This window comes from Bos mutus, chromosome 17, assembly GCF_027580195.1.
Source record: "Bos mutus isolate GX-2022 chromosome 17, NWIPB_WYAK_1.1, whole genome shotgun sequence".
NCBI lineage: Eukaryota > Metazoa > Chordata > Mammalia > Artiodactyla > Bovidae > Bos > Bos mutus.
The window spans coordinates 20,538,312-20,549,456 of NC_091633.1; the positions used below are offsets into that span (position 1 = coordinate 20,538,312).

The following is an 11,145-nucleotide window of genomic DNA, read 5'->3' on the forward strand; positions in this document are numbered from 1 at the left end:
ATTACACCTCCTGTTGAATAAACTGTAGTTCTAATCCACTGCCTTAAGTACATGAAGGTGGCTGCCTAGTGTCTTTACCAAGATGGACAGCACATCTAGTGTCAGAGCCCTCTGGCTGGGCCAGGGTCAGCTTGAAGTGCAATGCGACGCCGTATCAAAATCTTTCATGTAATTTATTTGAAAAGATGCTGAGTTTGTTCCCAAGAACGATTTTAAAAAGCTGTTCAGGACCCAAATATGTTTCAAGTCACATCTTTTCCCAGATATAGAATTTTAAGTTTACAAATATTCTGGAAGGCATCTTCATAACTGATGAGCCGTGCAGGATACTCTGGCCAAAGAGGCCATTAATACCTGTTCTTGGGTTCTTGCAATAGTTTCCACTCTCTTTGCCTTGATTCTTTTGTGGAGATGACAGCCCTCAGCTCGTATTCACCGCTGGGAGCCTGATTCAGTGAGCGTTGCCTGCCTTTTTCATCCAGCACTGCGTGGAGCCTGGTCTTGGGCAGCTGCTGGTTACTGGATGGGCACCTGGCTGTAGTTTGGACCACTGCCCTCTTGGGCCTGCTTGTCTTTCATGGATGCTTTTGGCAAATCAGTCTGGAATGTGGGGGAGTTGAAGGGAGGGAGAGTGGGTACATCTTCATCCATCAGTCAAACAGCCAATAATCTTATTGGAAGTGTCTGCAAACACCATAAGAGCACAATTTAGGTTGGGCTTTAGGGGAACCATGAATGCATTTTAGATGGGACTGAAATGAATAAAAAACTTCCCAAGAGTTAGGATTTTAAGTCCTTAGTCCATAAAACTTCAGAAAAAACAATTTGGTTTTGGCCTGGCTCACGAAGGGGCCAAGAGACTTCTCCCCATATCCGACATCCACCAGCAGGAAAGGACCCGGTGTTTATAGGTAGAGCTTGATGAGTTCGTCGCTGACGGCTGAGGGCGTCAGCACCCCCAGGTCTGTAAACAGCAGCGTGATTAAGGAAGGGGAGGTGTAGTCGACCCACGGGTGCTCCTCTCTGAGGTCCTGTCCAGTCTGTACAGACTTCAGAGTATCCGCCTTGTACTGAGGAGACAGGAAACCAACATTAGTCTGCCCCATAGACTGAGGGCTCTGAACTGGTGAGGCCTTGGCCTGAGCAACTGAGGTGCTCCTGCCTGAAAGTGCCCTCTGGAAACGGGGAGGCCGACTGTGTTGCACACTGCCCAGGGGACCGAGTGTGGCTTGGGTCAGCCAGGTCATTAGAGAAAACCTTAAGCCATGTGTCCCCTCATGAGTGTGCTGGGGTAACCCCTCGAGACCTCTCAAGACAACTGTTTAGAGCATTTATAGAAAGCTAAGTGCCAGGCACTGTGCTACATTCCATAGATTATCTCTGGAGCATCACAAGCCCTGTACAGATAAGTGAAGTTCATAAACCTTACAGTGAGAGGACCTGCCTAAGATCACATGGTTAACAGGTGATGGAGATGGCAGGTGAGCCCAGAGAGCTGACCCAAAGCTTCATTACCTACCAACTTTCCCTGCCTGCTTGGCCTATATCTAGTGCTTAAGTGAGAGACAAAAGACTGAAATTCTGGGGACAAGTTAGACTGTTCAACAACCACCAATTTATCTGTGTATCCTGTATATGAGAAAAAATAGCAATGTGAAATGAAAAACTTATTGGAACATTCTTAGCACTGCATTTTTCCAAAGGTTTCAGTTTAGACTCAAATACCCCTTATAATATGTAAAACTCTTGCCTTAAACTTATCTGGGACATCTTGCTGGTTTAGTGGGAAGAGTCGTACAAACTTGAAACTTTCTGCAACAACATAAAATGGCTTGTTCTGTGCTTTGGCGCACACGGCCATCTGGTTAGTTCCAATCTGGGAAGTCAGAGAACAATGGAGAAAGGTGAGATCTTACAGCACACCTGTAGTGGAAGCAACAGAAAGTCTATGAGTGAACGTAATATATGTACTTCTGGCTTTGGAATTAAAGAGGATCTTTTAAAAAAGAAAGCAATAGCTATTTCTCCAAAGATCTACAAATGGCCAATAAACACATGAAAAGATGCTCAAGAGTCTTAGTCATTACAGAAACACAAGTCAAAACCACAATTAGATACTGCGTCACACCCACTAGGATTGTTCAGTCGCTAAGTCCTGTCCAACTCTGTCTCCTAGTTTGCTCAAACTCATGTCCATTGAGTTGGTGATGCCATCCAACCATCTCATCCTCCGCTCTCCCCTTCTCCTCCTGCCCTCAATCTTTCCCAGCATCAGGGGCTTTTCCAATGAGTGGGCTCTACCCATCAGGTGGCCAAAGTATTGGAGCTTCGGCATCAATCCTTCCAATTAATATTCAGAGTTGATTTCCTTTAGGATTGACTGGTTTGATCTTGCTGTCCAAGGGACTCTCGAGTATTCTCCAGCACCACAGTTTGAAAGCATCAGTTCTTTGGTACTCAACCTCCTTTGTGGTCCCAACTCACATCTGTACATGACTACTGGAAAAACCACAGCTTTGACTATATGGACCTTTGTCAGCAAAGGGATGTCTCTGCTTTTTAATATGCTGTCTACGTTTGTCATAGCTTTTCTTCCAAGAGCAAGTGTCTTTTAATTTTGTGGCTACAAGTCACCATCTGCAGTGATTTTGGAGCCCAAGAAAATAAAATCTGTCACTGTTTCCACTTTTTCCCAATCTATTTGCCATGAAGTGATGAGACCAGATGCCATGATCTTAATTTTTTGAATGCTGAGTTTCAAGCTAGGATGATTATAATTTAAAAAAAAAAAAAAAAACAAGTATTGGCAAGGATATAGAGAAACTTGGAATCCTTATGTGTTTCTGATGGGAATGTAACATGATGCAGCTGCTGGGGAAAACAGTTTGGCAGTTCGTCAAAAAGCTAAACACAGAAATACCATGTGACCCAGCAATTCCACTCTTAAGTATATACACCAAAAAATCGAAAACAGAAACTCAAATAAGTAATTGTACACCTATGTTGTCAGCAGTATTAGTCACAACAGTCAAAAGGTATTCATCAACAGCTGAATGGATAGACACCTCTGGTCCAACCATTCATTGGTACATCATGCAGCCATAAAAAGGAATGAAGCACGGACACCTGTACAGTAAGGTGAGCTTTGAAAACATGCCAAGTGAAATAAAAAAGAGACAGATACTGTGTGAGTCCACTTACATAAGGTACCTAGAATGGGGAAAAATCATGGAGACAGAAAATAGCTTAGGGGATGGGAGAGAGAAATAGAGTTTTGTGACAGTTCTTCTGGGTGATGGAAAAGTTTTGAGGACAGTGGTTATGGCTGCACCATAATGTGGGATGTAATTAATGACACCGAACTGTACACTTAAAAATGATTATGATGGCAAACTTTATGTTGTACATACTTTATCAAACACAACAGACTATCAGGAAGTCTTTCCATGTGAAGCAACAGATAAATTTTAAATATATTGATGTCAAATATGCTCCATTAAAAAGAAAAAACCCAATTCCAAGTAAAGCATGTTTTGAATAAGTATAAATACATTCTCCTGATCTACACAGATCAATCTCCAAAGCAGAAAGAAATCTGACCAGAATCTGACTGACCCCACTGCAGTGGCTCAGGAACTGGGAAACCACTGGTTGCAATGGTGGAATCCTGAAGCTAAGCAGGGTTAGAGGAATGAACCATGATACACAATGCGGTTGGGTGCCTGAGATTATTAGTGCAGCTCCATGCCCTGAGCAAGGACCTGTGGAGAACTGATGCTCCTACCTTGTTAATGATTCCTCCGTTTTCAACAACTCCTTCAGCACCAACTATGACAAGATCCACTTTCTCCATGATGTAGCTACAGAAATGAAAAAATTTTTAATGCTCCTTTTCTTTGCTCTTGCAACATCACCTGCAAAGATTAATACTCCCATTTTCAGCAAAGCATGTTCCTCTCATAACTTTCTTCCAAAGAGCACTGAACACCCGAGACAGCCCCTGGCACTGTTACTGGTTCTGCTACAGGGGCACCAAAACCCATTTTGATGACACTGCGATAAGGTGTAGAACTCATGCCGCCACCCAGTAGGCACATGCTTACATGTGTAGCTGAAGCAAGGATTTCATGACTCAGCATTTATCTTTATTACCTGTGGCACACTATTTTTTGTTCTACATCAACACGAACAAAACAAAAATTTAAAAACCTGATGTGATCTGAAGTCGGAAAAAAATGTTACGCCATTCAAAAATTTTACAGGTAGGGTGGGGGCCAATTTACCTTTTAAAACAAGCAATTACTAGAATCCTTCAAAATGTTTACTCCCCCCCCATATTTTTTGGCCACAGTGCGCAGCATGCAGGATCTCAGTTCCCAGACCAGGGACTGAACCCATACTCATGCAGTGAAATCACAGAATTTTAACCACTGGACTGCCAGCAAAGTCCCCAAAATATTTACTCTTAAACACATTCCTAATTTCCTTAATCATCCTTCTGTGTGTTTTCTTCCCAAGGGATTGTTATTCCTGTTTTCTCTTATGAGCCACACTGCCAATCCATGGAGCATGTCACCTCAGCTTTAGGAGTGAAGTTGTACACAAGAGATGAAAAATTCTGGAGTGCCACTGACGACAACCCGTGTCTTTAGATGAAGAGAGAGCACTGATTACGGATGCTAACCCATTAACCTTGCTCTTAAAATGCACCATAAGGGGCTTCCCTGGTGGTCCTGTGGCTAAGATTCTGCATTCCCAATGCAGGGGGTCTGGGTTCCATCGCTGGTCGGGGAACTAGATCCCACATGCTGCAATTAAAGATCCTGCATGCCATAACTAAGACCTGACATAGCCAAATAAATATTTTTTTTTAAACGCACCATGATGCCATGTATCCAGCTCTCCCCAGCATCTTACAGCCCTGTCTCGTGTGTACACCATCCAGTTCTTATCATGAACACTTGCTGGTTTAGTGCTGCTGTCAATTAGAAGGCAGGACGCTGCCCACTCTTGTTTTATGAATGAGACTGGAACCCTCCATCTAGAAACCCTGCTCCAAGCCAACCCTGGGAGCGGGCAGGTGAGGAAACGTAATTGTGATGGGGGAGCCGGGCGCTTACCCAACTGCAGCATCAAGGACCACAGTGACAGGGACGTTGAGGTGGCAGAGGGCTTTGGCCATCTTCTTACTGAAAGTGACATTTTGAGAATGTTAGAAAAAGTTCAAGAAAGTCCCTATCATAGAGACTGGTGAGTCACTTAATTTGGACAATGATAAATCACATTAGCTAGAAACTCAGTTAATTTTTTTTTTTTTTAATGAGGACCATATTTTACCCATACTCCCTGCATTGGAAGCATGGAGTCTTAACTACTGGACCGCCAGGGAAGTCCCCTCAGTTAATGGACTAAGGGGATGATCCCAAGATTCTGGACTAAGGAAGCATTTGGGTTCTTTAAAAGTATGTATTTTAGGAAAACTGTGCTCTTGGGGCTGTGCAGGGATATGTAAATTCAGGGAAAAAAAGGGTTTTATTATGTTCTGGATACATAAGAAATGTAACTATCTATTCCTTGATATAAACCTTTCAGTTTATATCTGATTTAAGTACTAAATAAAACCCCTAGACGCTATACTGTGACCTACTCCAAATTCATGGTGATTTTTCTTCCAGGAGCAGGGACGGGCAGTGTGAAAGGCGATGCTGATTGACAGAAAATTGGGGACTTCGTCTGGCTGCTTTTACAATGGAGTCTCATCCTCAGTTTGCTCATTAAAGGGACTGCTGGGCACATGACCACAGGGAAAGATACTTGCCCTGATAAGTCAGGCTGTGACTCCGTAATGTACACACTGAAACGCTTCTTGGCTGCCACGGCAGCTTCCAAGACTCTCAGGACCACTCTGGAGTAGGCGTGTGTTAATATTCTCTGTGGGTAGAGAAAGCGCTGTCAAAAGTGCAAGCTTCCAACGATCACTCAGACTCTCTGCCACTCCAGTGTGTGTTCCTGGTACCCTAAAGTTTCTCTGTATGCTTTCGCACAAATCAACTGTAATCAGAAAGCAGATCCCTGACAATACAGTGAGTTTAAGCTCATATATTGATACTTTTTGTTTTTGCCACACAGTGCTGCATGCGAGATCATAGTTCCCCAACCAGGGATCAAACCCTTGCCCCTTGCAAGGAAGCCTGCAGTCTTAACCACTGGATGGTCAGGGAAGTCCCTATTGATACAATCTGAAAAAGTTTTCTGCCAGAGGAATATATCATGGGTCTCCTCTTTTCATAGCAAGCACAGAAGTGGCATCTCCATGTGGTGTTACTCAGATACAAAAGCCTTTCTGTCTGAAGGCTGTTAGGTTCCTTTGGGTTGGTTTCCCGAATTCCAAGACCTAGTCTGCACACCTGGGCCTTTAAGCACCGGGCAGCTGGCATAAAGGGCTGGTGGGGCCAGCAGCGGAGCACGAAGGCTGACCTCCGGCTGTTGTCACATGGGGCCCACTGCTGCTGGATCATCTGATTTTTCTAGAGGAGCTAAAATCCAGTATTTCAATGTTGACTCATTTTTTAAAACTTTTATACAGTTTGGGGTAAAACCCAACTGTGGACTGGACACAATTTGTAGATACTTAGATGGAATCAAGATGTTCTAAGGAACAGAGTGCAGAGGACAGAGTAAAGCAAGGTGGAGGGACCAGCTCCCTGGCTCCTTTCTCGGTCTTGCCTGAGAGCTTATTAGAAATACAGGTTCTCAGGCCCCACCTGTCTCACTGAACCAGAATGTGCATTTTAATTTATATTTACATATTTATATTAATATTAAAAAATTTTTGGCCATGCTGCATGGCAAGGGAGCATCCTAGTTCTCTGACCAGGGATCGAAACCATGCCCCCTGCATTGGAAGTGCAAAGTTTTCACCCCTGGACTGCCAAAGAAGTCCCAGAATATGCACTTTAAAAGATCTCCAGGTGGGTCACCTACATGCTTGAATTTAAGCCACTCTGCTCATAATTTACCCTAAACAGCACTGATGCAGGTGGTTACTACACATTAAACTCCACGAGGTGAACGAACCCTCTCGTGCAACTGCTGGGAAGGAGGAGGCCTCAGCGAGAAGCAGTCACCAGCTTGCCTCCACCTGGTCTCAGAATGGCTTTGCTTGAAGCCGGCTTTTGTACCAGTGCCAGCTGCATCTATTACGTCATTTATTTAATAACATAATTCAGAGGCTGGGAAGGGAGTAATAAAACAGAGGACAAGATTTCAGAGTCCAGATGCAAGTAAATACTTTTACAGTTGGTGGAGGCCTAGTTGGCAGAAAGGATGTGTGCTGGCGAAGAGATGTCATGAAAGTTTTATGACCCCTTTGCTGGAAGACTGACTTAATGTGCTGCTCCTGTCTTTCCTCACTTAGGTTATCAACACCTGGCAGCTTTGCATCTCCGTGACAGCATTTGGAATGAAGATGAAAAAATCTCAGTCCAGTGCTAACCTTCGGCAGGAAGAGAGTCAGGATAAACCAGTGACAGGAGCTGTGCTGACTTAATTCAGATCAGTTTAGTACATATCCAGTAAGAAAAAGCACTTCTTTAGTAAGACAGCTTTTCAAATCGAGAATCATCCATGCTGTCCCAGGGTTTTCCTCTGCCTCTTTAAAACGACAACCACCTATGATATAACATCTACTTTTAGACACTGCTTAGTGTGTCCCAGGCATAGTGCAGAGTCCTTACACACACCATCTCATTAATCCTTACAGCAGCCCTATGAGGTAAGTACTATAATTACCCTTATTTGAAAAGATGAGAAAAGTACAGCACAGAGAGCTTAAGTAACTTGTCCAAGATCACACAGCAAGTAAGTGGCAGAGGCGGGATTTTACCCCAGGAGTCTGATGCCAAAGTCCTTGCTCCCAATCACCACCCACGATCATGACGTACTCACCGCCCCATCTTTGATGAAAGTATGGCACAGATCTGCAATTTTATTTCTTGACAGTGATATTCTCCTGAGGAAAATCTCTCCCCGCTCAATCATGATCTTTTTACATTTGGAGTAATCCTAGGGGAAAAAAAAAGAGCAACATGAGGGGAACGGGAGGATCCAGGGGAAGGGGAGGATCCAGGTCAAGCTGAGAATACTTGTGGCCAAACACAGAAGCAGAGTGGTGACCGGGGGAGGGCAGGGCTTACAGAGTATTCCAGGGAGGTCAGGCTGATGAAACGCAGGAAGAGCTCCCCGCCCGATGACACGGCCACAGAAGAGTCCACGCCACACAGGGTTTCTATGGCACTGGTGAGATTCGCCCTCAGGCCCTGGATTGTCTCCCCTGGAATGATCACATGAGCAACATGATGTTCATTTCAGTATCACAGCCCCTTGATGGGTCTGCGATTCATTCATTCATTCAGCCAGTGTGGACTGGGTGTAGGCTGTAGCCAGGCTGTCTGATGGCTCAGCAGATAAAGAATCCGCCTGCAATGCAGGAGATGTGGGTTTGATCCCTGGGTCAGGAAGATCCCCTGGAGAAGGAAATGGCAACTCACTCGAGTACTCTTGCCTGGGAAATTCCATGGACAGAGGAGCCTGGTGGGCTATGGTCCATGGGGTCACAAAGAGTAGGACACGACTGAAGCTACTGAGCACACACACTTCCTAGATGCCAGAGATAACATCAGTGAACGTGCCCAGCCCCTGTTCTGATGGAGCTGCCTTTCTTTCCCTTTTCTCTTTTTCTTCTTGCTTGTGCTGCCTGGCTTGCGGATCTCAGTTCCCCTGATTCCCTCGGCAGTGAAGTGCAGAGTCCTGATCACTGGACTGCCAGGGAATTTCCAGGACTCTCTTTCTACTGGGACAGGTAGACAGTAAATAAGCACACAAAGAAATAAACAAGTTATTCAGATTGAATTGAGGACAGAAAAAAGCAGAATGATGAAAAAGGTGGGACTACTTCAGACAAAGTTAGCAGGGAATGGTCTCTTGGAATCTGGGCCTTTTAAACAGAGACCCGAGTAAGAAAGTATCCAGCTGAGTAAAGATGCAGTGGGCAAAGCCTCAGATGCAGACTATACCAACGCAAAGGCCCCAAGATGGGAATAAAATTGGTATGAGAAAGGCCAGAGTGATGCACAGTTCAGCGAGGGACAGCATGGAAGGAAATTAAGTAGTGACAGAAGAGGTCTGCAGGCTGCTGCAGATAAGGCTTAGATGTTTGGATATTAGTATAAGTATAATGGGAAGATGCTGGAGGTCGTCTTAGAGACATGCATCTCTAGGTCAGCCCTTTAAATTAAAGAATACTTTATTATTTTTATTATTATTTTGTTTATACCCAGAAGTTTACATTTGGGATGACTGAATTCACAATGCTCACAATGATGATATTAAAGCTAGAATTTATACTAGAACATTCTCTATAGCAACTGCAAAGAATCTGTCACAAGACAGAAGCTCAATAAACACTTGTAAAGCTGAACGATGGCTGTAATTTAAGCTTCACAGTTAACCTGGCATAATATGGTCCTTCTTGATTCAAAGTACATTTCAGGGGCTTCCCTGGCAGTCCAGTGGTTAAAGACTTCACCTTCCAATGCAGGGGGTGCTGGTTATCAAACAGCTCCCTGGTTGGGAAGCAAAGATCCCATATGCCACACAGCCAAAAAACCAACACATAAAACAGAAGCAACATGATAACAAATAAAGACTTTTTAAAAAATGGTTCACATTTAAAAAAAAAAAAACTTAAGAAAAAAACAAAGTATATTTCATTTGTGAGAAGAGACCCATTGGATCCTAACTTGAGGGCTCTCTCCACGTTGAAAGGACTGAAACGAAGGGAGAAACTGAGCTTGAGGCTGTATTACCTTATATCAGCACACATCCATCTCTCACTTTCTACAATTTTAACAGTTACAAGCAGACTTTCCTAACACCTGGAGCGATGGAGGCGGACCCCTTTTACCTGTATCTCTTCTCAAGTACTCCAGTAAAGTCCGGATGGCAGCTACTGCTGAGGCCATGTCAGGATCTTCTTTTATCTGAGACTTAAAGTATTCGATTAACTCTGGGAAGGGAGAAAAAATTGATTCAGCGAATTCATTTAGCAGGAGAGACAACCACAGAGCTTATCAATGACTGCTCACTTTAAAAAGCAAACTAATTTAAAAAATAGTTCCTTTGCAGGGTGTTTGGCTTCAGGGACACAGAAAATGTTGATGGGAATAGAAATGACATCACTTTACTATTTGCAAGCTCTTTCTCATTTTGAAAAATCTAGCCCATGTAATATGAAATAAAATTTAAGCCCCACCAAATGATAGTGAAAGGTCATTCTCACCCTTATTCTTGACCGCAAGTCTGCAAAAAATCCCAGAGCCAACCTGCCTACTGATTTCTCCTGCACCCCTCCAGACAGTCTATGCCAAGTGAAGCCTATTCACCTACCTACATACACCTACATATGTATGTGATGTAGAAGTCTACTCTGCTTTTTTACATGAAAGGTACTATATACATATTAGTTTGCCCTTGTTCTTCACTTAATAAAACACCTTGATAACCACTCAAGACAGGCACATCAAATACGCCTTTCTTTTGATTCTGGTACCATATTCAACAGGGCAGGTTCAGGGAGTCTTACTCATACTTCACATATGAAGAAATCAAGACTTCGAAGACCCGCACATTCGTCCGAAATCTCACGTTTTTGGAGGGCACTGGAAAGCGTGGGCAGAAGGTATGTCTGGGATACACCCAAGACCCATTCCCTGGATACATGAGCAGCGAGAGGGTTTTAGTTGTGACTAGAGGGACCACATCCGACCAAACAGCCTGAGCTTGAAAACTGACCGCGCCCGGAGCCCAGTCTGGGCATGTGAGGTGGAGGGACCCCTGCGCGGCTCCGCCCTAGGCCCAGCAGGCCCAACAAGTCCCGATTTACCCGTGTTGTCCATGGTGCACTCTGGACCGCGGAGCCTGAGAGGCCCAGAGCCGCACAAGACGCCTGGACTGGTCCCGCCGCCGCGCGGACTCAGCACCACACTGACTGACAGCGCGCAGCCACGCTCTACACTCCACTTCCGGCGCCTTGGGGGCGGGGCTGTGGGTACGGCGCGCGGCCTGAACCACGCCGTCTCTTACGTC

At 44.5% G+C, this 11,145-nt stretch overlaps 1 protein-coding gene across 1 annotated transcript; it reads right to left on the reverse strand.

The window, feature by feature from the left end:
- Positions 1-154: 154 nt before the first annotated feature.
- Positions 155-11,094, reverse strand: EIF2B1 (eukaryotic translation initiation factor 2B subunit alpha). The gene is made up of 9 exons (XM_005904657.3): positions 10,943-11,094; positions 9,965-10,066; positions 8,196-8,332; positions 7,948-8,064; positions 5,819-5,931; positions 5,121-5,189; positions 3,785-3,860; positions 1,751-1,876; positions 155-1,070 (listed from the first exon to the last, which is right to left on the reverse strand). Exons 1-9 carry the CDS (start codon positions 10,953-10,955, stop codon positions 906-908), a joined length of 918 nt encoding a protein of 305 aa, XP_005904719.1. The 5' UTR covers positions 10,956-11,094; the 3' UTR covers positions 155-905.
- Positions 11,095-11,145: the final 51 nt, after the last annotated feature.